At 47.0% G+C, this 25255-nt stretch overlaps 1 protein-coding gene across 1 annotated transcript in view; it reads left to right on the forward strand.

The window, feature by feature from the left end:
* Nucleotides 1-25255, forward strand: part of LOC121269121 (corticotropin-releasing factor receptor 1-like) — a 458204-nt gene that overhangs the window by 409197 nt on the left and 23752 nt on the right. The window contains exons 9-10 of the mRNA XM_041173593.1: nt 9185-9270; nt 12366-12501. Coding sequence (XP_041029527.1) covers nt 9185-9270; nt 12366-12501 — 222 coding nt within the window. The remainder of the gene's footprint in view (nt 1-9184; nt 9271-12365; nt 12502-25255) is intronic.

The following is a 25255-nucleotide window of genomic DNA, read 5'->3' on the forward strand; positions in this document are numbered from 1 at the left end:
TGCCATAGGACTCAAACAGCTCTTTTCAGGAATCAGGTTTCTGCCCCTGCCATAGGACTCAAACAGCTCTTTTCAGGAATCAGGTTTCTGCCCCTGCCATAGGACTCAAACAGCTCTTTTCAGGAATCAGGTTTCTGCCCCTGCCATAGGACTCAAACAGCTCTTTTCAGGAATCAGGTTTCTGCCCCTGCCATAGGACTCAAACAGCTCTTTTCAAAGTCACAAATGACATCCTATGTGACTGTGACAAAGGGCGGAATTATCCCAGATTTGCCCAAAGTGCAGTAGTGGGTAGGAAAAAAGTCATTTTACCCACTGGTTGCAACAACAGATTTTCACGCTGTATCATCCCATTCCCAACTCATTAATTATGCACCACGGGAAACACGCTGTCTCGCTGGCAGGCGGCCTCCGATTTGTTCACCATGCCGTTACCTCGCTGCTTCCTCACACAGGGCGCTATATTTAAACTGCAGCTGCACGCACACTTCTCAATGCTTGCAGCCCAGGGCTGCTCCAGTGAAGACATGGCCCCAAAGGCCAGGAAGTGTGCAGCCTGCCAATTCAGTGACGCATCCCTGGGATGTCTTCTGGACGCTGTGGAGGTCAGCTATGAAGTCCTCTGCTTCTGCTCTTGGCTGCAGGAGGCCCATAGTCTCACCACTCCAGTTTGGTAGTGGCGGCAGAGGTGTCAGTGCCAATGCTGCACATAAGAGATCGACCATCCAGTGCAGTAAGTTAATGAATGATCTCATCCGTGCTGCCAGGGTAAGGCAACCATCTTATCTCTCTAAACTCTCACACTCATAAGGCCATCACACATTCACTGGCATCTCACTCTGCCAGCTCAAGGGACATCACCACTCACACTTGCACACACACCCTCACATCTCCATCTTCAGTTTCTTTGGAGACTGTGTCCTCAACCCTCCCCTTCTTGAGACCACTCGCACAGATCAACATGTGGCCCCACAAACACCTTGGGATACACCCCTTCCCCAGTACAGCACTTATCCTGCAGCCTCTTCCCTTGCCTGAGGCCATGTTTCCCCCTTCCCCAAGCAAATCTTAGCCCTGCAGCATGAAAAGCCACCCCTGCCTTACGGCTGATCTGCCAGGTAGAGTCCTACCCGTGAGCCCCCCTAACAGTGATGTGGAGCTGCCTGCAAATCCTGGCGCTGATGGCAGTGAGTGCTGCCCAAAGCAAGATAGGCAGACAAACATCGAGGTCCCGAGCAAAGTGCAGTTTGCGAGCTGCATGTTGCTTATGTACAGTTAAGAAACACGTCGGTGGGATTCCCTGATGATCCAGCATGGGGTATGATTCCGGCGAGCAAGGCTTATAATTAGATGCAAATATATTAAAATGATGTTCCTGACATGCGGGCAACCAAACCAATTTACTTCAGTCCTCACCAGAAATTCCACTCCTTAACTACGTACTCCAACCCTCTGCCTGAAAAATGTCTGTGGCTGAACTGGACTGTTCACAACTTCGATGTCATACTTGATGAGCTTCGGACCACAGCCTTCACTAACGCCATCTGACCTAGCTCCCATCTCTGTTCATCTGCTGCTGAAACCCTCATTCCTGTCTTTGTTCCCTCTAGACCTGACGATTCCAACACACTCTTTGCCAGTCTGTCACATTATACCTTCCTTAAACTTCAGCTTATCCTAATTTTTGCTGCTGTGTCCTGATTTGCACTACATTCCATTCACCATCATCCCTATATTCACTGTCTCAATTTTAAAATTCCCATCTTTATTTTTATATCCCTCCATGGCCTCTCCCTTCCCTATCTCTGTAACTCCTGCAGCCCCACAGCCCTTTGAAATAACTGCCTTCCTCCAATTTTGGCCTCTCAAGCATTTCTGAATTTAGTTGCTGCACCATTCAGTTTCCAGGATCCATAATCTCTGGAATTCCCTCTCTAATCCTCTCTGGCTTTCAACCTCTCATTCCTCCTTAAAATCTATCTCTTTGTCCAAGTTTTTGGTCATCTGTCCTAAATCTTTTAATGTGACTTGGTGTTAAATGTTTTTTTTTAAATATGCTCCTGTAGTCTTGAGATACTTTACCACATTGAAGATGCTAAATAAATACAACTAGAAAATGGGATTAGAGTGGTTAGGTACTTGTTCGACTGGCATAGAAAGAAAATCATTGTGATGATTCCCTGGATAGGTTGCCCCCATTCCCTATAGGGATATTTAATATGTTTGAGACACGAGTTTCATTCCTTGATATCTGCTGAGCTCTGATGCGAGTGGTTTTTAATTAATGCTGCCCTTTGTGTTGGTTGCAGAATATTTATTTTTCAGGCTGTGTGCGCTATCATAAACTGAACCCTATGACAACTCAATAGATTTCATTATGACATTATTTGTGGACTGCAGGATTTGTTGAAGTGTGCCTGGAGTTTGCACTTGTGATCTGAGTGGGGTTTGAGTCCAGAAACACAGTCTAATTACTGCTGCTACAGTGTGATTCACTTAGGTGATTGACTTTACTGGAGTGCCTCAAGAAGGGAGGAGACCTGATGTGATGAGAATCCACAGGCCTTGCCATTAATGTGGGTGGCTTCTCATTGGCCCGAAATGCCATGAGCATTTGTAGCTGAGCTGAATGAGGAGAACTTGAGACCAGACAGCATTCTTCCTAACTCGAAGCTCTCCATTAAAGTAAACATGAGGAATATTCAGGGCCAATCCTTTCCAATGAAAACCAATTCCTCATTTAGAGAATAATTGCCCAGATCTATCAGTCTCCGGATAGTTGGAGACCAGAAAATGCACTATGGGACCGCTTGGAAATCTCAGCTCAAGGACTCCTTGGGAATTGCTTGGAAAGTTTGAACTTCAGTTGGCAACTCCCCTGTTCCCTGGGACCCTTCGAAAATGTCTTTCAGTCTGAGTTAGAGCTGGAGACTTCGGATGATTCCAACTCAGTTATTTGGTTAGTTACCCACGAAATGTTAGACAGACAAAATACCTATTCTAACATCAAGGTAAATATGCAACTGTACCCCCCACCTCCCCCACGGCTCCCACCAACTCCCCCTTCAACCCAACCTGACTAGCTTACACCATCCGACTACCCTCGACCCTCCCACCTCACCTCGAACCCAACCTGACCCGACTCCCGTTACCTGACTCCCATCTGACCCAACCTGCCTATCCCCCAATCTGACCTGACTACATCAACCCCCAGCCCAACCTGACCCCACCAACACGACCTGACAACCTATCCTGACCTATCCCAGCTGCCACTCCACCCACCTATTCATCGCACCCACCTCCCACCCTACCCCCTTACCCACACTACCCCCTTACGCAATTACCTTTCACACTTACCTTCTCTCCGTAGTTGTTCTAGGGAGACCTGGGACATTTAAACACTTGTCGAAATACGGCAGCTTGTGCCATAAGATGACGGTGTGGTGTTCACACCGATTATCTCGCTGATTGCTGCACTGTGTCACTTTTAAACCATCCTCCATTGGAAGACCGCTCAGAAAATTCAGGAGGAGGTAAGCGTGCATTTTTTTTCTGATTGGAGTCGGAAATAAGGGCCCAGAACTTCTGATCTGGGTCGGAATCTATTTCCAACCCGGGTCAGACAAAAAGTTACCAACTTAGCTTCCCAGGATTTTTCAGGCCCGTCTTCTGATGGAGAATTCTTCCAAACTCATGTAGTGCAGCAACTCTCACAGGGAACCGTGGAGAGAATCCCCAACCCTTTCTTATGGCACTAGCTGCCATGTTCTGGTAAGTCAGGTGTTTAAATGTCCCAGGTTTTCTAAGCAAAGCTATGCAGCGAAGGCAAGTGGGTGAGGATGTAGGGTGACAGGTGAGTGGGTGAGGGTGTAGGATGACAGGTCAATGGGGTTAGGGTGACAGGTGAGTGGGTGAGCGTGTAGGATGACAGGCCAATGGGGGTAGGGTGACAGGTGAGTGGGTGTAGGGTGACAGGTGAGTGGGTGAGGGTTAGGATGACAGGTCAATGGGGGTAGGGTGACAGGTGAGTGGGTGAGGGTGTAGGGTGACAGGTGAGTGGGTGCAGGGTGACAGGTGAGTGGGTGAGGGTGTAGGGTGACAGGTGAGTGGGTGTAGGGTGACAGGTGAGTGGGTGAGGTTGTAGGGTGACAGGTGAATGGGTGCAGGGTGACAGGTGAGTGGGTGTGGAGTTAGGGTGACAGGTGGGTGGGTGAGGGTGTAGGATGACAGGTAAGTTGCTGCAGCAGTAGGTAAATGGGTAGGGTGACAGGTGAGTGGGTGGAGGGTGAAAGGTGAGTGGGTGTGGGGGTAGGGTGACAGGTGATTGGGTGTAGGGTGACAGGTGAGCGGTTGAGGGTTTAGGGTGACAGGTGAGTGGGTGTAGGGTGACAGGTGAGTGGGTGTAAGGTGACAGGTGAGTGGGTGAGGGTTTAGGGTGACAGGTGAGTGGGTGTGGGTGTAGGGTGACAGGTGAGTGGGTATAGGGTGACAGGTGAGTGGGTGTAGGGTGACAGGTGAGTGGGTGTAGGGTGACAGGTGAGTGGGTGAGTGTTTAGGGTGACAGGTGAGTGGGTGTGGGTGTAGGGTGACAGGTGAGTGGGTATAGGGTGACTGGTGAGTGGGTGTAGGGTGACAGGTGAGTGGGTGTGGGGGTAGGATGACAGGTGAGTGGGTGAGGGTGTAGGGTGACAGGTGAGTGGGTGTAGGGTGACAGGTGAGTGGGTGTAGGGTGACAGGTGAGTGGGTGAGGGTTTAGGGTGACAGGTGAGTGGGTGTGGGTGTAGGGTGACAGGTGAGTGGGTGTGGGTGTAGGGTGACAGGTGAGTGGGTGTAGGGTGACAAGTGAGTGGGTGAGGGTTTAGGGTGACAGGTGAGTGGGTGTGGGTGTAGGGTGACAGGTGAGTGGGTGTGGGGGTAGGATGACAGGTGAGTGGGTGAGGGTGTAGGGTGACAGGTGAGTGGGTGTAGAGTGACAGGTGAGTGGGTGTAGGGTGACAGGTGAGTGGGTGTGGGGGTAGGATGACAGGTGAGTGGGTGAGGGTGTAGGGTGACAGGTGAGTGGGTGTAGGGTGACAGGTGAGTGGGTGTAGGGTGACAGGTGAGTGGGTGAGGGTTTAGGGTGACAGGTGAGTGGGTGTGGGTGTAGGGTGACAGGTGAGTGGGTGTGGGTGTAGGGTGACAGGTGAGTGGGTGAGGGTGTAGGGTGACAGGTGAGTGGGTGGAGGGTGAAAGGTGAGTGGGTGTGGGGGTAGGGTGACAGGTGATTGGGTGTAGGGTGACAGGTGAGCGGTTGAGGGTTTAGGGTGACAGGTGAGTGGGTGTAGGGTGACAGGTGAGTGGGTGTAAGGTGACAGGTGAGTGGGTGAGGGTTTAGGGTGACAGGTGAGTGGGTGTGGGTGTAGGGTGACAGGTGAGTGGGTATAGGGTGACAGGTGAGTGGGTGTAGGGTGACAGGTGAGTGGGTGAGTATTTAGGGTGACAGGTGAGTGGGTGTGGGTGTAGGGTGACAGGTGAGTGGGTATAGGGTGACTGGTGAGTGGGTGTAGGGTGACAGGTGAGTGGGTGTGGGGGTAGGATGACAGGTGAGTGGGTGAGGGTGTAGGGTGACAGGTGAGTGGGTGTAGGGTGACAGGTGAGTGGGTGTAGGGTGACAGGTGAGTGGGTGAGGGTTTAGGGTGACAGGTGAGTGGGTGTGGGTGTAGGGTGACAGGTGAGTGGGTGTGGGTGTAGGGTGACAGGTGAGTGGGTGTAGGGTGACAAGTGAGTGGGTGAGGGTTTAGGGTGACAGGTGAGTGGGTGTGGGTGTAGGGTGACAGGTGAGTGGGTGTGGGGGTAGGATGACAGGTGAGTGGGTGAGGGTGTAGGGTGACAGGTGAGTGGGTGTAGAGTGACAGGTGAGTGGGTGTAGGGTGACAGGTGAGTGGGTGTGGGGGTAGGATGACAGGTGAGTGGGTGAGGGTGTAGGGTGACAGGTGAGTGGGTGTAGGGTGACAGGTGAGTGGGTGTAGGGTGACAGGTGAGTGGGTGAGGGTTTAGGGTGACAGGTGAGTGGGTGTGGGTGTAGGGTGACAGGTGAGTGGGTGTGGGTGTAGGGTGACAGGTGAGTGGGTGTAGGGTGACAGGTGAGTGGGTGAGGGTTTAGGGTGACAGGTGAGTGGGTGTGGGTGTAGGGTGACAGGTGAGTGGGTGTGGGGGTAGGATGACAGGTGAGTGGGTGAGGGTGTAGGGTGACAGGTGAGTGGGTGTAGGGTGACAGGTGAGTGGGTGTAGGGTGACAGGTGAGTGGGTGTGGGGGTAGGATGACAGGTGAGTGGGTGTGGGTATAGGGTGACAGGTGAGTGGGTGTAGGGTGACAAGTGAGTGGGTGTAGGGTGACAGGTGAGTGGGTGTTGGGTGACAGGTGAGTGGGTGTAGGGTGACAGGTGAGTGGGTGCGGGGTTAGAGTGACAGGTGAGGGTGTAGGGTGACAGGTGAGTGGGTGTGGGTGTTGGGTGACAGGTGAGTGGGTGCAGAGGTAGGATGACAGGAGAGTGGGTGTGGGGGTAGGCTGACAGGTGAGTGGGTGCAGGGGTAGGGTGACAGGTGAGTGGGTGTGGGTGTAGGGTGACAGGTGAGTGGGTGTGGGGGTAGGATGACAGGTGAGTGGGTGAGTGTGTAGGGTGACAGGTGAGTGGGTGTATGGTGACTGGTGAGTGGGTGTTGGGTGACAGGTGAGTGGGTGTAGGGTGACAGGTGAGTGGGTGTATGGTGACAGGTGAGTGGGTGTAGGGGTAGGATGACAGGTGAGTGGGTGAGGGTGTAGGGTGACAGGTGAGTGGGTGTGGGGGTAGGATGACAGGTGAGTGGGTGAGGGTGTAGGGTGACAGGTGAGTGGGTGTAGGGTGACAGGTGAGTGGGTGTGGGGGTAGGATGACAGGTGAGTGGGTGAGGGTGTAGGGTGACAGGTGAGTGGGTGTAGGATGACAGGTGAGTGGGTGTGGGTGTAGGGTGACAGGTGAGTGGGTGTAGGGTGACAGGTGAGTGGGTGTTGGGTGACAGGTGGGTGGGTGTAGGGTGACAGGTGAGTGGGTGTAGGGTGACAGGTGAGTGGGTGTAGGGTGACAGGTGAGTGGGTGCGGGTTTAGAGTGACAGGTGAGGGTGTAGGGTGACAGGTGAGTGGGTGTGGGTGTAGGGTGACAGATGAGTGTGTGTGGGTGTTGGGTGACAGGTGAGTGGGTGTGGGAGTAGGATAACAGGTGAGTGGGTGAGGATGTAGGGTGACAGGTGAGTGGGTGTAGGGTGACAGGTGAGTGGGTGTTGGGTGACAGGTGAGTGGGTGTAGGGTGACAGGTGAGTGGGTGTAGGGTGACAGGTGAGTGGGTGCGGGGTTAGAGTGACAGGTGAGGGTGTAGGGTGACAGGTGAGTGGGTGTGGGTGTAGGGTGACAGGTGAGTGGGTGTGGGGGTAGGATGACAGGTGAGTGGGTGAGGGTGTAGGGTGACAGGTGAGTGGGTGTAGGGTGACAGGTGAGTGGGTGTTGGGTGACAGGTGAGTGGGTGTAGGGTGACAGGTGAGTGGGTGTAGGGTGACAGATGAGTGGGTGCGGGGTTAGAGTGACAGGTGAGGGTGTAGGGTGACAGGTGAGTGGGTGTGGGTGTAGGGTGACAGATGAGTGGGTGTGGGTGTTGGGTGACAGGTGAGTGGGTGCAGAGGTAGGATGACAGGAGAGTGGGTGTGGGGGTAGGCTGACAGGTGAGTGGGTGCAGGGGTAGGGTGACAGGTGAGTGGGTATGGGTGTAGGGTGACAGATGAGTGGGTGAGGGTGTAGGGTGACAGGTGAGTGGGTGTGGAAGTAGGATAACAGGTGAGTCAATGAGGGGGTAGGGTGACAGGTAAGTTGTTGCAGCAGTAGGTAAATGGGTAGGGTGGCAGCTGAGTGGGTGCAAGGATAGGGTGTCAGGCGAGAGGGTGTAGGGTGACAGGTGAGTTGATGAGGGTGTAGGGTCACAGGTAAGTTGCTGCTAAGTAGGTAAATGAGTAGGGTGGCAGGTGAGTGGGTGCAGGGATAGGATGACAGGTGAGTGGGTGAGGAGGTAGGATGAATAGGCGAGTAGGGGGGAATCAGGGGAATTGGACAGTCAGGGGTATTTGGGAGGTCACGGGAGTTGTTGAGTGGTTGGGGAGGGAGTTGTGGGGACTAGTGGAGAGCCAGAGGGTCAGTGGTTAGAACTGGTTTTAATCCTTTTAACTTTTTTTGAGTAACTGCTCTGGTAAGTGAGTTGGAACCATCCGAAGTCTGTGACTCTAACTCAGAGTTGGAGATGTTTTCAGAGGGTTCCAGATGCATGGGAATTGCCCTTAAGAGGTCCAAACTTCCCAGGTAATTAAGCAGCAGTCAGTGCATTGGAACTTCTAAGCAGTCCGCACTTGTCTCTTGGCGGGGGAGGGGTGCTCTGGGGTACATCCATCCAGAGGTCGGAAATTCTAGGCCAGTGTTTTAGTTTCTGTTTGGAAGTTCTGGGCCAATGGGTCATGGCAAAAGCCAATCTCATTAGGTAAACCTAGGTTCAGTGTTAGTTGAACTCTGAAAAGAGATTATTCTCTTTCAATCATTTAACAGAATGTTTATCAATAGCATTTAAAATCAGAATCATGTTTGTTATTTCTAAGTGAATGACTGCAGCAAAGATAAGGTTAGCAGGTTTGATTTGCAATGAGTATCACCTCAAATTTCAATGCCACTCCTAGTATGAATTAGAGAAACACAACAGTGCTTGCTACAAAGCTCCTACTCCAGTATATCACAGACTAAAATATGCCTGGGGCTGAATATGAGACTGATGTCATTAAGAGAATGATGTCCAGGCTCTGGTTGAACATTGATTCTGTCAATCGTGTCAGGCATTTTTGATATAGCAGAGAGCATGTACCAGAAATATTTTGTAATTTTGGCACCAGGTAACCACATGAGTCAAACCATGGAGTCAGAACACAATTCTAGATGGGGTTGCCTGTAATTTGCTATCAACCCTCCAATTAACGACATAAGCAGCAGGATTTTCTATTAAATGTATTTTATGGGACTAGAGGCATTTGATAGCCAGCCCTGGTAGTGTGTCATAGCTGGGCTTTGTGACCTCCTGCAAAAACCATCTCCTTTTACTGCTCCTTATTAAAAGGTCTTTGTTTCTTTTTCCTTTTCAGATTAACTTTATCTTTCTTTTTAACATTGTGAGGATCTTGATGACAAAACTGCGTGCATCCACGACCTCTGAAACCATGCAGTACAGGTAAATGGGAAACAAGAACCTGGGTCCTGGGGTAACAGAAAACACAGCCTGGGGCAATGTTCCATTTAAACCTGAACATTCCCATGCAGGATGTATACAAGTCAGCCTCTTTTAAGTTCCTGCATCTGCATGACCAACAAAAGTGGCCACATACTGAAACAAATCACAGGCTTACTTCCAAAGCAAATGGGGTCTTTGGTCTTGGGGACAAATAAAATAGGAATAAATTAGTATTAGAGTCAGTGGGAGTCTGTGTCAGCCAACTTTAGCATACGTGTCTGTGTCACTCTGTGTGATTACGTATGTGCATGTTAGCGTTGGTGGCAGTGTGAGCGTGACTCTGCATCAGTCTGTATTATTGAGTGTCAGTGAACAACATTGTCAGTAGCTATGCCAGTTTTGGCGACGGTGTCCTTGTGAGTATGAGGGTAGAACTAATACTTTCCCTCATGGCAAGTTTGGTGGTGTGGGACTTTTAACAGGGCAGGGGAACCTGGAGATGAGGTATACTTGGATTTCCGAAAGGCATTTGATAAGTTACTACATCAAAGGTACCTTCACAAAATAAAACCTCATGGTGTATGGGGTGGCAACTTTTGGCATGGACAGAGGATTGGTTAGCTAACAGGAAGCAGAGGGTAGGGGTAAATGGATCATTTTTGGGTTGGCAAGCTATTACTAGTTGAGTGGCACAGGGATCAGTGCTGGGGCCTCGACTATTTTACAATCTGGACCAATAACTTGGGGTGAAGGGATCAAATGTATGATTTTTAAATTTGCTGATTACACAAAGATAGGTAGGAAATAAGTTGTGAAGAGGAGTCTGCAAAGGGAAAAGTTAAGTGATGGGGAAAAATTTAGTAGTTGGAGTACAACATGGGGAAAAAATGCACTTGTCCACTTTGGCAGGAAGAGCAAAAAAGTAGTCTACTATTTAAATTGCGAGAGATTGCAGAACTCTGCAGTACAGAGGGATCTGGTTGTCCTGGTACATGAACCCCAAAAAGAATGCAGGTGCAGCAAGTGATTAGGAAAGCAAGTGGAATATTGGCCTTTTGCAAGGGGAATAGAGTGTAAAAGTAGGGAACTGTTGCTACACCTGTATAGGGCCTTAGTAATCTGGAGTAATATGTACAGTTTTGGTCTCCTTTCTCAAGAAAGGATATTATTGCATTAGAAGCTGTTCTGGAAAGGCTCACTTGATTGATTCCTGGTATGAAGAGGTTAGCTTTTCTGGAAAGGTTGAGTAGGTTGGACCTAAAGCAATTGCAGTTCAGAAGAATGAGAGGTGATATTATTGAAATTTTTAAGATCCTGAAGAGACTCAATGGGCGGATGCTGAAAGGATGTTTCTCCTAGTGAGATTTTTTTCCCCTAGGCAACACAGTTTAAAAATTTAAGATTGAGATGAGGAGAATTTTTTTTTCTCTCTGACAGTCATTGTCTGTGGAATTTCCTTCCCCAGAGAACAATGGAGGCTGGGCCAATGAATATATTCAAGGTTGAGTTTCATAGATTTTTGATGAACGAGGGGGTCAAGGGATATGGGGGACAGATAGAAAAATGGAGTTGAGGACACAATCAGATCAGCCATGATCTTACTGAATGGTGGAGCAGGCTCGAGTGGCCGAATGGCCTAATCCTGCTCCAAATTCTTGTGTTTTGCTGGGAGGGTGGCAAGTGAGACCCAGCCGCCTTCTCACCTCCATCCTGGTTAAATTTATGGTGGGATGGCTCGTGGACGGCCTTGTCTGACTTGCCATCATTTGGGACCCTTAAGTGAGTAATTAATGCCTTCTTAAAGGGCTTATCCCACCGTCACTGGTATTCACCCAGCAGTGGACAGGTGGCTCACCATGTGAGGAACACAACATGCAAAGGCATGCAGGGTTGTTTCCAGGGGCTTCCTCGTTCAATGACATCAGTGTCTGACCAAGGGAGCTAGCATTGAGAATGGGGGTTGTCACTTTGAGCCACCCTCCTTCCCTTGCTGCTGACCCTCTACCCTGCAACCCTTACCCTATAGCCCCCACCCTGGTACCACTAACCTGTGGCCTGGGATCTAACAATGATCTGAGGTCTCAGGTGGGTGTTGTACTGTCAGTAGCCACTGCCTTGCCGATGGTGCTGGCATTCAATGAAGTTGCCAGTCTCTGATTGGCCAGCAGCTCCAGACAGGCGAGTCTTCCACCCCTGGGGTACTTGATCCTGGGGAAGGCCTGCCACTGTACAGTTAAGTGTCTGACTGGCACGTAATGTGGCCTTCCCTAAAAGAGGCAACGTGGGGTCCTTTCCAGCTCTTCTGCTGGTGGGTGTGACCTCAGTCCCATCCATTAAATCCAGCCTGAGTGTGTGTTGGTCAATGTCAATGTGTCAGTGTCAGTATTTGTCAGCCAATGATTGTGTGCCATTTTCAGCCACACTGAGATACAGGGAGAGGAAATCGTGTGGCTTGACAATCCACGGATATCTCTGAACTTTCCCCATTGGATAATCTGCATTGCATGGAAACCAAAACTAATAAATAATAAATAAATGAAGGAAATAGTCCCACCTTCTCCAGTACTGAATGTACCTATACAATCTGGAATTAAGAGTCTGATGATGACCATGAAACCATTGACAATTGTTGTAAAAACCCATCTGGTTCACTAATATCCTTTAGGGAAAGAAATCTGCCGTCCTTACCTGGTCTGGTCTCCATGTGACTCCAGACCCACAGCAATGTGGTTGACTCTTAAATACCCTCTGAACAAGGGCGATTAGAGATGGGTAATAAATGCTGGCCCAGCCAGTGACGCTCACATCCCATGAATGAATAATTTTAAAAATACAATATTCACCTTATCACATGAATTTTTCTACTTTTCAACTTATTGTCCCTTGAATTCTTCCCTCTTTTCTCCCCCTTCCTTCTGATCATCCTCCTGTGACCATTGTTAGCTTGACTGGGTTGAGCAGGTAGGGTGTCCAGTTAAATCCCTGGGTCTGGTGGCATGCCTGGGACAGGGAGCTCAGTGAGTGGGGGTTCCAGCCCAGCCAGCCACAGAGATGCTCAATATTCTGATGATTCTTAATTGCTCTCTCTTCCGCAGGAAAGCAGTGAAGGCTACACTGGTTCTGTTGCCATTGCTTGGGATCACCTACATGCTGTTCTTTGTCAATCCTGGCGAGGACGACGTCTCCCAGATTGTCTTCATCTACTTCAATTCATTCCTCCAGTCCTTTCAGGTACATAAGTGAGGCCACTGTCAGTTCACATCTCTCTCCATACACTGCTATGTCTACACGCAGACAGTGCAGCAAAAAAACCTTTCCTGAATGTTAGAAATGTTTGATTCCCACAGAGAAGTAAAAATCACAGCTTTAAAGAATTCTGGATGAAGCATTAGTCTCCCCCAGTGCCCATCATGGGACAGAGCCATGTTACACTCAACTCCCCACAGCTTACCTGTTTAACCCTTACTGCTCCAGTCCTGTGTTTCCGATGTCAGTGACTTGACTCCCCACCAGTCACAGTTCAGCCCCACTGACCGTGCCTTATTTCAATTAAACAGGAATTGTACACCTTCAAAACACACCATTCACACACTGAACACACATGAGCTGGCCCCAGTCATACAGGACACACAAGCACAGTTCCTCACAGCACCACTTTAACCCTTTTGATTAACAAGACCTATGTTGTCACAATGTGCACAGTGTATTATTCTGTGGCTGTGTTAATCCCATTAGTCTCCCCAGTTATTATCAACTGCTGAGTGCGTGGCACAACTAGTGAGCACTGCTGCCTCCCCCAACCTCCCTCCTCTTCTTCGCTCTCCCCTTACTCCTTCCCTATCTCCTTCCTCCCTCTCCAAACACCCATCCCTCTCACTCATTTTCTTCCCACACACACCCTTCACCCTCCCTCGTCCCCTCTTCCCCCACACAGCCCTCACCCTCCCTCACCTCTTCGCCCTCCCTACACTCCTGCTCCCTTCACCCATCCTCTACAGACCCCTCACGTTCACTCTCTCCTCATCTTTCTACCTCCCTCCCATCCCTCTTCCTCTCCCTCTTTCTCTCTTCATTCTCTCCCTACCCTTCCTCCCCCTGCCCTTCCACTCATCAAACTCCTAACACTTCACCCACCTTCCCTCTGCCTCTCTACCTCCCCTATATCCTTTCCTTCTCCTCTCCCTTTTCCCTCTCCTCTTCTTCTCCCCTACCCAACACTTATTGTCACCCTTCCCAAACTTATCCTCACCCACCCTCCCCTCCTATATGCACTCCCCCTTACTCCCTCCCCCTTCAACTTCACCTTCACCCTCAACTCTACCCTTTCCTTTCTCCCTCACTCTCCCTTTCCTCTCACCTTTGTGTTCACTGTCCCCATCCCTCCCATTCCTTATTCCTTTCTTGGACAGAAAAGTCTACATCATGAGAAGAATTTAATCGATTCGAGGTCTAAACAGGAAACATGTTCTGGGGCAGCCGATTGCAACACTTGATTTGAGTCAATGCGACTGCTGCTACCGGATAACAAGGATAGAATGAAATAAATGACCAACAGCGAGTTCAGCCAATGAGCTCTGGATATGGTGTACACACAGAGGGGCAGCAATCATCGCTTAACTGAACAAGGCAAAATCAAAGTAAAAACGGTAAATCCTCAGCAGTTTCAGAAACAGAGTTAAAGTTTCTGGTCTGTGACCTTTCAAAATCAAATCAAAAGGCTGTCATCACGTTAACAGATACACTGTTCATGGCATGTGTTCCAGCTTCATCAATACACAAGTGTGTCTCAGGAATGTAACATTACACACAATGTTTCAAAGAGGGGGCACTAAACAAAAAAAACAATGGTTAAAGTACAGACCAATCTAGCAGAGACCAACTGTATGAGTGAGAGTAAGCAGCAGTGCAATCTCACTCAGATACTTGTACATTCTGCCATTTCCACATCTTACATCCTGTAAGTAACACACTACAGCCTGCAGAGGCAGTCAGACTGTATGGGGATAGTGCAGGGACAGTCTGTACTAGGATGGTGGAGGCAGAAAATATGGTTGAGATGCTAATTGAATACTCTACATTGGATTTTACAATGGAAAAGGAATTGCTATGGTAAACCAGGAGGTTGCTAGGCTACACAATGAGATAAAAATAGATGAAAAGGAGGCCATGGGAAGTCTGGCAGTGCTTAAAGTGGATAAGTCCTCAAAATTATACTGATAGTCGTTTAGTAGTACAGAACTTGAGTATTGCTAAAAAAAGAGACTTTTTTTGTTGAAGCGTTGGTTGACCCTACCAATTAGAATGCGCTTGCCAACCAGTCTGCACGCTTCTCATACAGTATAAATCTGATGTTTCCCCTCAAATTGATGTTTTCTTGCGAAAAGTCTTGATGAGTGCAAGATGAAAAGTTGTTACGGTGGGTGATTTTAACTTTCCCCATATTGACTGGGAATCACTTAGTGCTAGGGGTTTGGATGGTGCAGAATTTATAAGGTGCATCCAGGACTGCTTCCTGAGACAATATGTAGATAGTCCCACTAGGGAAGGGGCAATACTGGACCTGGAATTAGGGAATGAACCCGGCCAGGAGGCCAAAGTTTCAGTAGGGGAGCATTTTGGGAAAAGTGACCATAATTCAGTAAGTTTCAAGGTACTGGTGGATAAGGATAACAGGAGTCCTCAGGTTAAGGTGTTTAATTGGGGGAAGGCTAATTATAACAATATTAAGCAGGAACTGAGCAATCTAGACTGGAGGTGGATGTTTGAGGGCAAATCAGCAACTGACGTGGGGGGCTTTCAAATGTCAGTTGGTAAGAATTCAGGACTGACATGTTCCTGCTAGGATGAAGGATAAGCATGGCAAGTTTCAGGAACCTTGGATAACCAAGGATATTGTGAGATTAGTCAAAAAGAAAAGCGAAGCATCCGTAAGGGCTAGAAGGCTAGGAACAGAGCAATAGGTCACCAGGTGAAATAAATGACTGGGAACCAGTGAATATGGCCAGTAGGACTAAGAGGAAGGGCAGGCAGGGAGAAATTACTGAACACAGTGGGACTGAGGGTCTGAAATGCATTTGTTTCAATGCGAGAAGTATAATAGGCAAGGCAGTTTAGCTTCGGGCTTGGATTCGTATTTGGGACTATGATGTTATTGCTATTACAGAGACTTGAAGGATGGACAGGATTAGCAGATAAACGTTCAGGATTTAGATGTTTCAGGCAGGATAGAGAGGGATGTGGAAGAGGTGGGGGAGTTGCACTGCTGGTTAAGGGGAATGTCACAGCTGTACAACAGGAGGACACCTCGGTGGTCTCATGCAGTGAGGCAATATGGGTAGAGATCCGGAATAGGAAGGGTGCAGTCACAATGTTGGGGGTTTACTATAGGCCGCCCAATTGCCGATGGGAGATTGAGGAACAGTTATGTAGGCAGATTTTGGAAAGATGTAAAAGCAATAGCGTTGTTGTGGTGGGTGATTTTAACTTTCCCTATATTGACTGGGAATGACTTAGTGCTAGGGCTTTGGATGGTACAGAATTTGTAAAGTGCATCCAGGAGGGCTTCCTGAGACAATATGTAGATAGACCAACTAAGGAAAGGGCAATACATATGTAAAAAGCAAGAGGGTAGCCAGGGAAAGGGTAGGCCCACTCAGGGACAGAGGTGGGAATCTGTGTGTGGAGCCAGAAGAAATGGGAGAGGTACTAAATGAATACTTCTCATCAGTATTCACTAAAGAGGACTTAGCGGTCGATTTGTCTAGGGAAGAGTGTGTAGATAGCCTGGATCATGTTGAGATCAAAAAAGAGGAGGTGTTAGGTGTCTTGAAGAATATTAACGTGGATAACTCCCCAGGGCCAGATGGGATCCACCCCAGAGTACTGAGGGAGGCAAGGGAGGAGATTGCTGGAGCCTTGAAAGAAATCTTTGTATCCTCACTGGCTACGGGTGAGGTCCCAGAGCACTGGAGAACGGCCAATGTTGTTCCATTGTTTAAGAAAGGTAGCAGGGATAATCCAGGAAATTACAGGCCGGTGAGCAGTGGATGTTATCTACATGGCAGTAAGGCCTTTGACAAGGTCCCTCATGGCAGACTGGTATAGAAGGTAAAGTCGCATGGGATCAAAGGTGAGCTGGCAAGGTGGATACAAAATTGGCTTGGTCATAGAAGACAGAGGGTAGCAGTGGAAGGGTGCTTTTCTGAATGGAGAGCTGTGACTACTGGTATTCCGCAGGTATTAGTGCTGGGACCTTTGCTGTTTGTAGTATATGTAAATGATTTGGAGGAAAATGTAACTGGGCTAATTAGTAAGTTTGCAGACGACACTAAGGTTGGAGGAGTTGCAGATAGTGAAGAGGATTGTCAAAGGATACAACGGGATATAGATCGGTTGGAGACTTGGGCGGAGAAATGGCAGATGGAGTTTAATCCGGACAAATGTGAGGTAATGCATTTTGGAAGGTCTAATACACGCAGGAATTATACAGTAAATGGCAGAACCCTTAAGTGCATCGACGGGCAGAGGGATCTGGGTGTACAGCCCACAGGTCACTGAAATTACCATTTCCATTTGCCATTCAATGGCATTAATACCGCTGAATCCTCCACTATCAACATCCTGAGGGTTACCATTGACCAGAAGCTGAACTGAACCAACCATATTAATACTGTTGCTATAAGAGCAGGACAGAGGCTGGGAATCCTGCAGCGCCTCTTGACTTTCCAAAGCCACAATCTACAAGGCACAAGTCAGGAGTGTGATGGAATACTCACCACTTGCCTGAATGAGTGCAGCTCCAACAACACTTGTGAAACTTAACACCATCTAGTATAAAACTGACTGCGTGATTGGCACCCCATCCACCATCTAAAACGTTAACTCCCTCCACCACCGACGCACAGTAGCAGCAGTGTGTACCATCTACAAAATGCACTGCAGCAACTCACCAAGGATCCTTCGTTAGCACCTTCCAAACCCGCGACCTCTACCACCTAGAAGGACAAAGGCAGCAGATACATGGGAACAGCACCTCCTGGAAGTTCCCTTTCAAGTCACTCAAAATCCTGACTTGGAAATATATCACCGTTCCTTCACTGTAGCCCTGTAAAAATTTTGTATGTTTAAATGCGATCACCCCTCATTGTTCTAAACTCCACAGAATAAAGGCCCAGTCTATTTAATGTCCCCTCATAGTGGAGGTGATGGCATAGTGGTGTTGTTGCTGGGCTAGTAGTCCAGAGTCCCAGGGTAATTCTCTGGGGGCCCAGGTTCAAATCCTGCAGATGATGGAATTTGAATTTGATTGTTGTAAAAGTCCATCTGATTCACTAATGCCCTTTAGGGAAGCAAATCTGCTGTTCCTGGTCTGGCCACCAAGTGGATTCTAGACCCACAGCAACATGGTTGGCTCTTAAATGCCCTCTGAACAAGGGCAATAAGGGATGGGTAATAGCTAGCGATGCCCATGAATGAATTTTAAAAATCCCTCCATCACGGGAATTAATTTAGTGAACCTGCGTTTCGCCCACTATATGGCAAGTATATTTCCGCTTAGGTAAGAACAAAGAACAAAGAAAGGTACAGCACAGGAACAGGCCCTTTGGCCCTCCAAGCCTGCATCGATCATATTGCCTGTCAAACTAAAACATTTTGGACTTCCGGGGTCCGTATCCCTCTATTCCCATCCTATTCATGTATTTGTCAAGCTGCCTCTTAAACACCATTATCGTACCTGCTTCCACCACCTCCTCTGGCAGCGAATTCCAGACACTCACTACCCTCTGCGTAAACAACTTGCCCCACACATCTCCTTTAAAGTTTTCTATTCTCACCTTAAATCTATGTCCCCTAGTAATTGACTCTACCACGTTGGGAAAAAGCTTCTATCTACTCTGCCCATGCCACTCATAATTTTGTCAACTTCTATCAAGTCACCCCTCAATCTCCGTCGCTTTAGCGAGAACAATCCGAGTTTCTCCAACCTCTCCTCATAGCTAATAATCTCCAGACCAGGCAGCATCCTGGTAAACCTCCTCTGCACCTTCTCCAATGCCTCCATATCCTTCTGGTAATGTGGTGACCAGAATTGCACACAATATTCCAAGTGTAGCCTAACCAAGGTTCTATAGAGCTGCAGCATGACTTCCCAGCTTTTATACTCAGTACCCCTGTCGATGAAGGCGAGCATGTCATATGCCTTCCTGACTACCTTATCCACCTGCATTGCCACTTTCAGTGACCTGTGCACTGTACACCCAGATCCCTCTGCCCGTCAATGCACTTAAAGGTTCTGCCTTTTACTGTATAATTCCTACCTGTATTAGACCTTCCAAAATGCATTACCTCACATTTGTCCGGATTAAACTCCATCTGCCAATTCTCCGCCCAAGTCTCCAACTGATCTATATCCCGTTGTATCCTTTGACAATCCTCTTTACTATCTGCAACTCCTCCAACCTTAGTGTCGTCTGCAAACTTACTAATTAGCCCAGTTACATTTTCCTCCAAATCAATTACGTATACTACAAACAGCAAAGGTCCCAGCACTGATCCCTGCGGAACACCACTAGTCACAGCTCTCCATTCAGAAAAGCACCCTTCCACTGCTACCCTCTGTCTTCTATGACCAAGCCAATTCTGTATCCATCTTGCCAGCTCACCTCTGATCCCATGTGACTTTACCTTCTGTACCAGTCTCCCATGAGGGATCTTGTCAAAGGCCTTACTGAAATCCATGTAGATAACATCCACTGCCCTTCCATCGTCGATCATCTTTGTCACTTCCTCGAAAAGCTCGATCAAGTTAGTGAGACACGACTTCCCCTTCACAAAACCATGCTGTCTCTCATTAATACGCCCATTTGCTTCCAAATGTTAGTAAATCCTGTCACGAAGAATCTTCTCCAATAATTCCCCTACCACTGACGTGAGGCTCACCGGCCTGTAATTTCCTGGATTATCCCTGCTACCCTTCTTAAACAATGGAACAACATTGGTCATTCTCCAGTCCTCTGGGATCTCAACAGTAGCCAGTGAGGATACAAAGATTTCTGTCAAGGCTCCAGCAATCTTCTCCCTTGCCTCCATCAGCACTCTGGGGTAGATCCCATCTCGCCCTGGGGAATTATCCACCTTAATATTCTTCAAGGTGCCTAACACCTCTTTTTTGATCTCAACATGATCCAGGCTACCTACACACTCTTCCCTAGACAAATCGACCGCTTAGTCCTTTTTGGTAAATACTGATGAGAAGTATTCATTTAGTATCTCCCATTTCTTCTGGCTCCACACACAGATTCCTACCTCTGTCCCTGAGTGGGCCTACCCTTTCCCTGGCTACCCTCTTGCTTTTTACATATGTATTGCCCTTTACCTAGTTGGACTATCTACATATTGTCTCAGGAACCCCTCCTGGATGCACCTTACAAATTCTGCACCATCCAAAGCCCTAGCACTAAGTCATTCCCAGTCAATATAGGGAAAGTTAAAATCACCCACCACAACAACGCTATTGCTTTTGCATCTTTCCAAAATCTGCCTACATAACTGTTCCTCAATCTCCCATCGGCAATTGGGCGGCCTATAGTAAACCCCCAACATTGTGACTGCACCCTTCCTATTCCGGATCTCTACCCATATTGCCTCACTGCATGAGACCACCGAGGTGTCCTCCTGTTGTACAGCTGTGACATTCCCCTTAACCAGCAGTGCAACTCCCCCACCTCTTCCACATCCCTCTCTATCCTGCCTGAAACATCTAAATCCTGAACGTTTATCTGCCAATCTAGTCCGTCCTTCAAGTTTCTGTAATAGCAATAACATCATAGTCCCAAGTGCTAATCCAAGCCCGAAGCTAATCTGCCTTGCCTATTATACTTCTCGAATTGAAACAAATGCATTTCAGACCCTCAGTCCCACTGTGTTCAGTAATTTCTCCCTGCCTGCCCTTCCTCTTAGTCCTACTGGCCATATTCACTGGTTCCCAATCATTTATTTCACCTGCTGACCTATTGCTCTGGTTCCCACTTTGTAAGGAGACCAAAACTGCACAAAATACTTCAGGTGTGGTCTCACTAATGCTCTATATAATTGCGATAATACATCTTTACTCCTATACTCAAATCCTCTTGCAATAAATTTACCATTTGCCACCTTAATTGCTTGCTATACTAGCATGTTAGCTTTCAGGGACTCATGAACAAGGACATCCAACTCCCTTTGAAGTTCAACGCTTCCCAGCCTCTAACCATTTAAGAAATACTTTGTATTTCTGTTTTTCCTACCAAAGTGGATAACCTCACATTTCTCCACATTGTATTCCATGTGCCAAATTCGCTTCACCTCTCGAAATCTCCTTGAAACATCTTTGCATCCTCCTCACAACTCACACTTCCTCCTAGTTTTGTGTCACCTGCAAACTTGGAAACATTACATTTAATGCCCACAGCCAAATCATTGATATAGATTGTGAACAACCGGGGCCCCTCCTTGTGGTACCCCACTAGTCATAGCCTGCCAACCTGAAAATGACCCATTTATTACAAATCTCTGTTTTCTGTCCATTAACCAGTTCTTAATCCATGCCAGTATATTCCCCTCAACTCCATGTGTTCCAATTTTGTTTACTAACCCCTTCAGGGAGCTTATCAAAATCCATCTGGAAATCTAAATATACTATATCTACCGGTGCCCCATTATCTATTCTGCTAGTTACATCCTCAAAAATCTCTAACAAGTTTGTTAAGTATGATTTCCCTTTCATAAATCCATGTTGACTCTGCCCAATCCTACCATTCTTTCCTAAGCGTTCTGTTATTACGTTATTATAGACTCCAGCATTTTCCCTACTGCTGATGTCAGGCTAAGATGTCTGTTGTCCTCTCCCTCCTTTCTTAAAAATGAGGTTACATTTATCACCTTCCAAATTGCAGGAACCAGGGCCTGAATCTTTTGGTCGGTGTGCGGGAGTGGGCCCCGCTCGCCGACATGTAAAATGATGCGCAGTGACATCAAGCGCGTATCCCGACATCACCACGCGTCATTCCAATCTTCAGTTCGGCGTGCCTGCTGAACTGTCAAAGGCCTGGTAAAGCCATTTAAAAAGTAATTGAAACAATTAACAGGGCTGCCCATCCAACCTTAAGGCTCATGCCTCAAGGAGATTTCTGTCGCGCGAAAGATCACAGGCCCCGATTCTCCCTCCTCCCCCCATCCCACGCAGGGAGTGCTCAGTGTTTCCAGGTGCGCGTCACATAAAATGGCGCCACCCAGCCTGCTCCCGCTCAAACCCACCAACGGGGAGAACATTCTCCCCACGAGTCTATGGAATTTGGAAAAAATGGCTATCAATGCAGCTACTATATCTGCAGCCACCTCTTTCAACATCCTGGGATATAGATCATCAGGTCCAGGGGATTTTTCTGTTTTAAATCCCATTAATTTTTTTATTACATTTTTTTACTAATATTAGTATCTTGCAGTTTCTCATTTACACTAGTCCCTTGATTCACCATTATTTTTGGATATTTTCTTGTATCTTCCTCCATGAAGACAGACACAAAGTATTTGTTTAGTTTCTCTGCCATTTCCTTAATCCCCATTATAAATTCTCCTGATTCCGCTTGTAATGGACCCACATGTGTTGTTGCTAATCTTTTCCTTTTTATAAACCTATAGAAGCTTTTACAGTCCGTTTTATGTTTCTCGTGAGTTTGCTCTCATAGTTTATTTTCCCTTTCTTAATCTTTCCCTTTCTAGAATTCAAAAATGCTCGCAATACTCAGGCTTTCCATTTTTTTGGGCAACTTTATCCACCTCTTCCTTTAATCTAATTTCCTTTCATTAACCAAGGTTGGAACATTTTCCTTACTGGGTTTTTGTGCATTAAAGGAATGTATTTTTGTTGTAAACTAAATTAGTTCTTTAAATGTTAGCTATTGCCTGTCTACCGTCATATCTTTAAACATAGTTTCCCAATGTACCATAGCCAGTTTGCCCCTCAAACCTTCACAGTTCCCTTTGTTTAGATTTAAGACCCTATTTTCTGAGTGAACTACATCACTTTCAAAGGTAATGTAAAGTTCTATCATGTTATGGTAATTCTTACCTAAAGGCTCCTTTACAACATGATTATTAATTATCCCTTTTTCATTGCACAATACTAGCTCTAAAATAACTCATTCCCTAGTTTGTTCCTCAACGTACTGCTCAAGAAAACCATTTTGCATACATTCCAAGAATTCGTCCTTCACAACATTAGTACTAATTGGATTTACCCAGTCTGTATGTGAAATCCCCTATGATTACTGTATTACCCTTGTTACACACACCTCAAATGCCCTGATTCATACGGTGATTCATATTACCAATGCTGTTTGATGGCTTATACACAACTCCTATCAATGTTTTTTGTTGCTAGTTGTTTCTTAGTTCCACACAAATTGATTCTATGCCTTGGTCTTTAGATCTAAGGTCATTTCTCTCACTGTGGTACGACAATGCAATGTGTAAAATTGCCATGGGATGCCTTGTCCACAAAAAGCAGGACAAATCCAACTTAGGCCCATCAGTCTCCTCTCGATCATCAACAAAGTGATGAAAGGTGTCATTGACAATGCTATCAAGCAGCACTTACTCAGCAATAACCCGCTCACTGATGCTCAGTTTGGTTTCTGCCAGGGCCACTCAGCTCCTGACCTCATTACAGCTTTGATCTAAACATGGGCAAAAGAGCTGAGCTCCAGAAGTGAAGTGAGATTGACTGCCCTTGACATCAAGGCAGCATTTGACTGAGTGTGGCACCAAGGGGCCGTAGTAAAACAAGAGTCAACGGGTATCAGGCAGAAACTCTCCACAGGGTGGAGTCATACCTAGCACAAAGGAAGATTGTTGTAGTTGTTAGAGGTCAATCATCTTGGTCCATGGGCATCGCTGTAAGAGTTCCTCCTAGGCTCAACCATTTTCAGCTGCTTCATGAATGACCTTTCCTCCGTCATAAGGTCAGAAATGGGGATGATTGTTGATAATTGTGCAATGTTCAACATCATATGTGGCTCTTCAGATACTGAAGCAGTCCGTGTCCATATGCAGCAAGACCTGGACAACATTCAGGCTTGAGCTGATAAGTGGCAAGTAGCGTTAATGACACACCAGTGCCAAGCAATGACCATCTCCAACATGACATTCAGTGGCATTACCATTGCTGAATCCCCACTTGTAACATCCTGGGGGTTACCAATGACCAGAACTGGGCCAGCCATATAAATATTGTCAGAGGCTGGGAAGGCTGTGGTAAACAACTCACCTTCTGACTCCCCAGAACCTGTCCACGTTCTACAAGGCACAGGTCAGGAGTGTGATGGAATACCCTCCGCTTGCCTGGTTGAATGCAACTTCAACAACATTCAAGAAGCCTGACACCACTCAGGACAAAGCAGCCCACTTGATTGGCATACCATACACCACCTTAAACATTCACAATGCACAGTAACAGCACCATCTATAAGATGCATTGCAGCAACTCACCAAGGCTCCTTCAGCAGCACCTTCCAAACACACAACATCTACCACTTAAAAGGATGAAAGTGGGAACACCACCACCTGCAAGTTCACCGCCAAGCCACACACCATTGGAACCATTTGTTCGCTGTGGCTGTTTCAAATCCTGGAGCTCCCTTGCAGATCTGTGAGTGTCCCTACACCATATGTACTGCAGCGGTTCAAGAAGGCAACTCACCATCATCTTTTCAAGGGCAATTAGGGATGGGCAATAAATACTGGCCTAGCCAGTAATGCCAACGGCAGCTGACCGAATAAATACAAAAAAAGGCTTATAATGTTTCAAAGAAGAGCAGCATGTCTGAGGATTAGGAGTGTTTTAGAAACCAACAAAGGGCTACCAAAATATTGAAAAGAAGGGAAAAACATAGAATATGAGAGTAAATCAGCCAGAAATATAAAAACAGGTTATAAATGTACAAAAAGGAATATGATAACTAAAGTAAATGTTGGTCCCTTAGAAGCAGAGACAGAAGAATTTATCATGAGAAAAGAGGAAACCATTGAACAAGTATTTTGTGTCTGTACAGTAGAAGACACAAGTTACACAAGATAACCTGGGGTGAAAAGGAGTGAGGCAATTAAGACAATAATTATCAGCAGACGAAAAGTATTGGAGAAACCTAAGGAACTGAAATCTGACTAATTCCCAGGACTGAAAGGTCCAGGGTTCTAAAAGAGATAGCTGCAAAGATTTTGGGTGCTCTGGTTTCTCAAAATTCCTTGGATACGGGAAAGATTCCATCAGGGTGGAACTTGGGAAATGTAAGACAGCTTTGCAAGAATGGAGGGAGAGAGAAAACAGAGAACCACAGGCCAGTTATCCTAACATCATTGGGAAAATGCTGGAATCTATCATTAAGAAAATCTTAAAATACACCTAGAAAAGTTTGGTATAATTAGAACAAGTTAAGTGGAGTGCTGCAAGGATCACTGCTGGGACCTCGGCTATTTACAGTCTGTATTAATGACTTAGATGAGAAGACAGAGAGTAATGGAGCTAAGCTGCCGATAATAGCAAGCTAGGTGGGGAGAACACTGAGAGGCTACAAAGAGATATCGACAAGCTTAGTGAGTGGGTAACACGATGACAGATGGAAAATAATGTGGGAAATTTGAAGTTATTCACTTTGGTTATGAGAATAGAAAAGCAGAATATTTTTTAAAAGGTGAGAAACTTGTAAATGTTTATGTTCAAAGAAACTTGGACATGCTTATATAAGGAACACAATGTTAGCATGCAGGGGCAGCAAACAGTTAGGAAGGTAATTGGCAGGTTGGTCTTCATTGCAACAGGATTGAAGTACAGGAATAAAGAAGTCTTGCTACAATTGTACAGGGTTTTGGTGAGACCACATCTAGAGTACTATGTGCAATTTTGGTCTCCACATTTAAGAAAGGATATACTTGCATTGGAGGTGGTACA

The sequence above is a fragment of the Carcharodon carcharias genome, chromosome 23, assembly GCF_017639515.1.
Source record: "Carcharodon carcharias isolate sCarCar2 chromosome 23, sCarCar2.pri, whole genome shotgun sequence".
NCBI lineage: Eukaryota > Metazoa > Chordata > Chondrichthyes > Lamniformes > Lamnidae > Carcharodon > Carcharodon carcharias.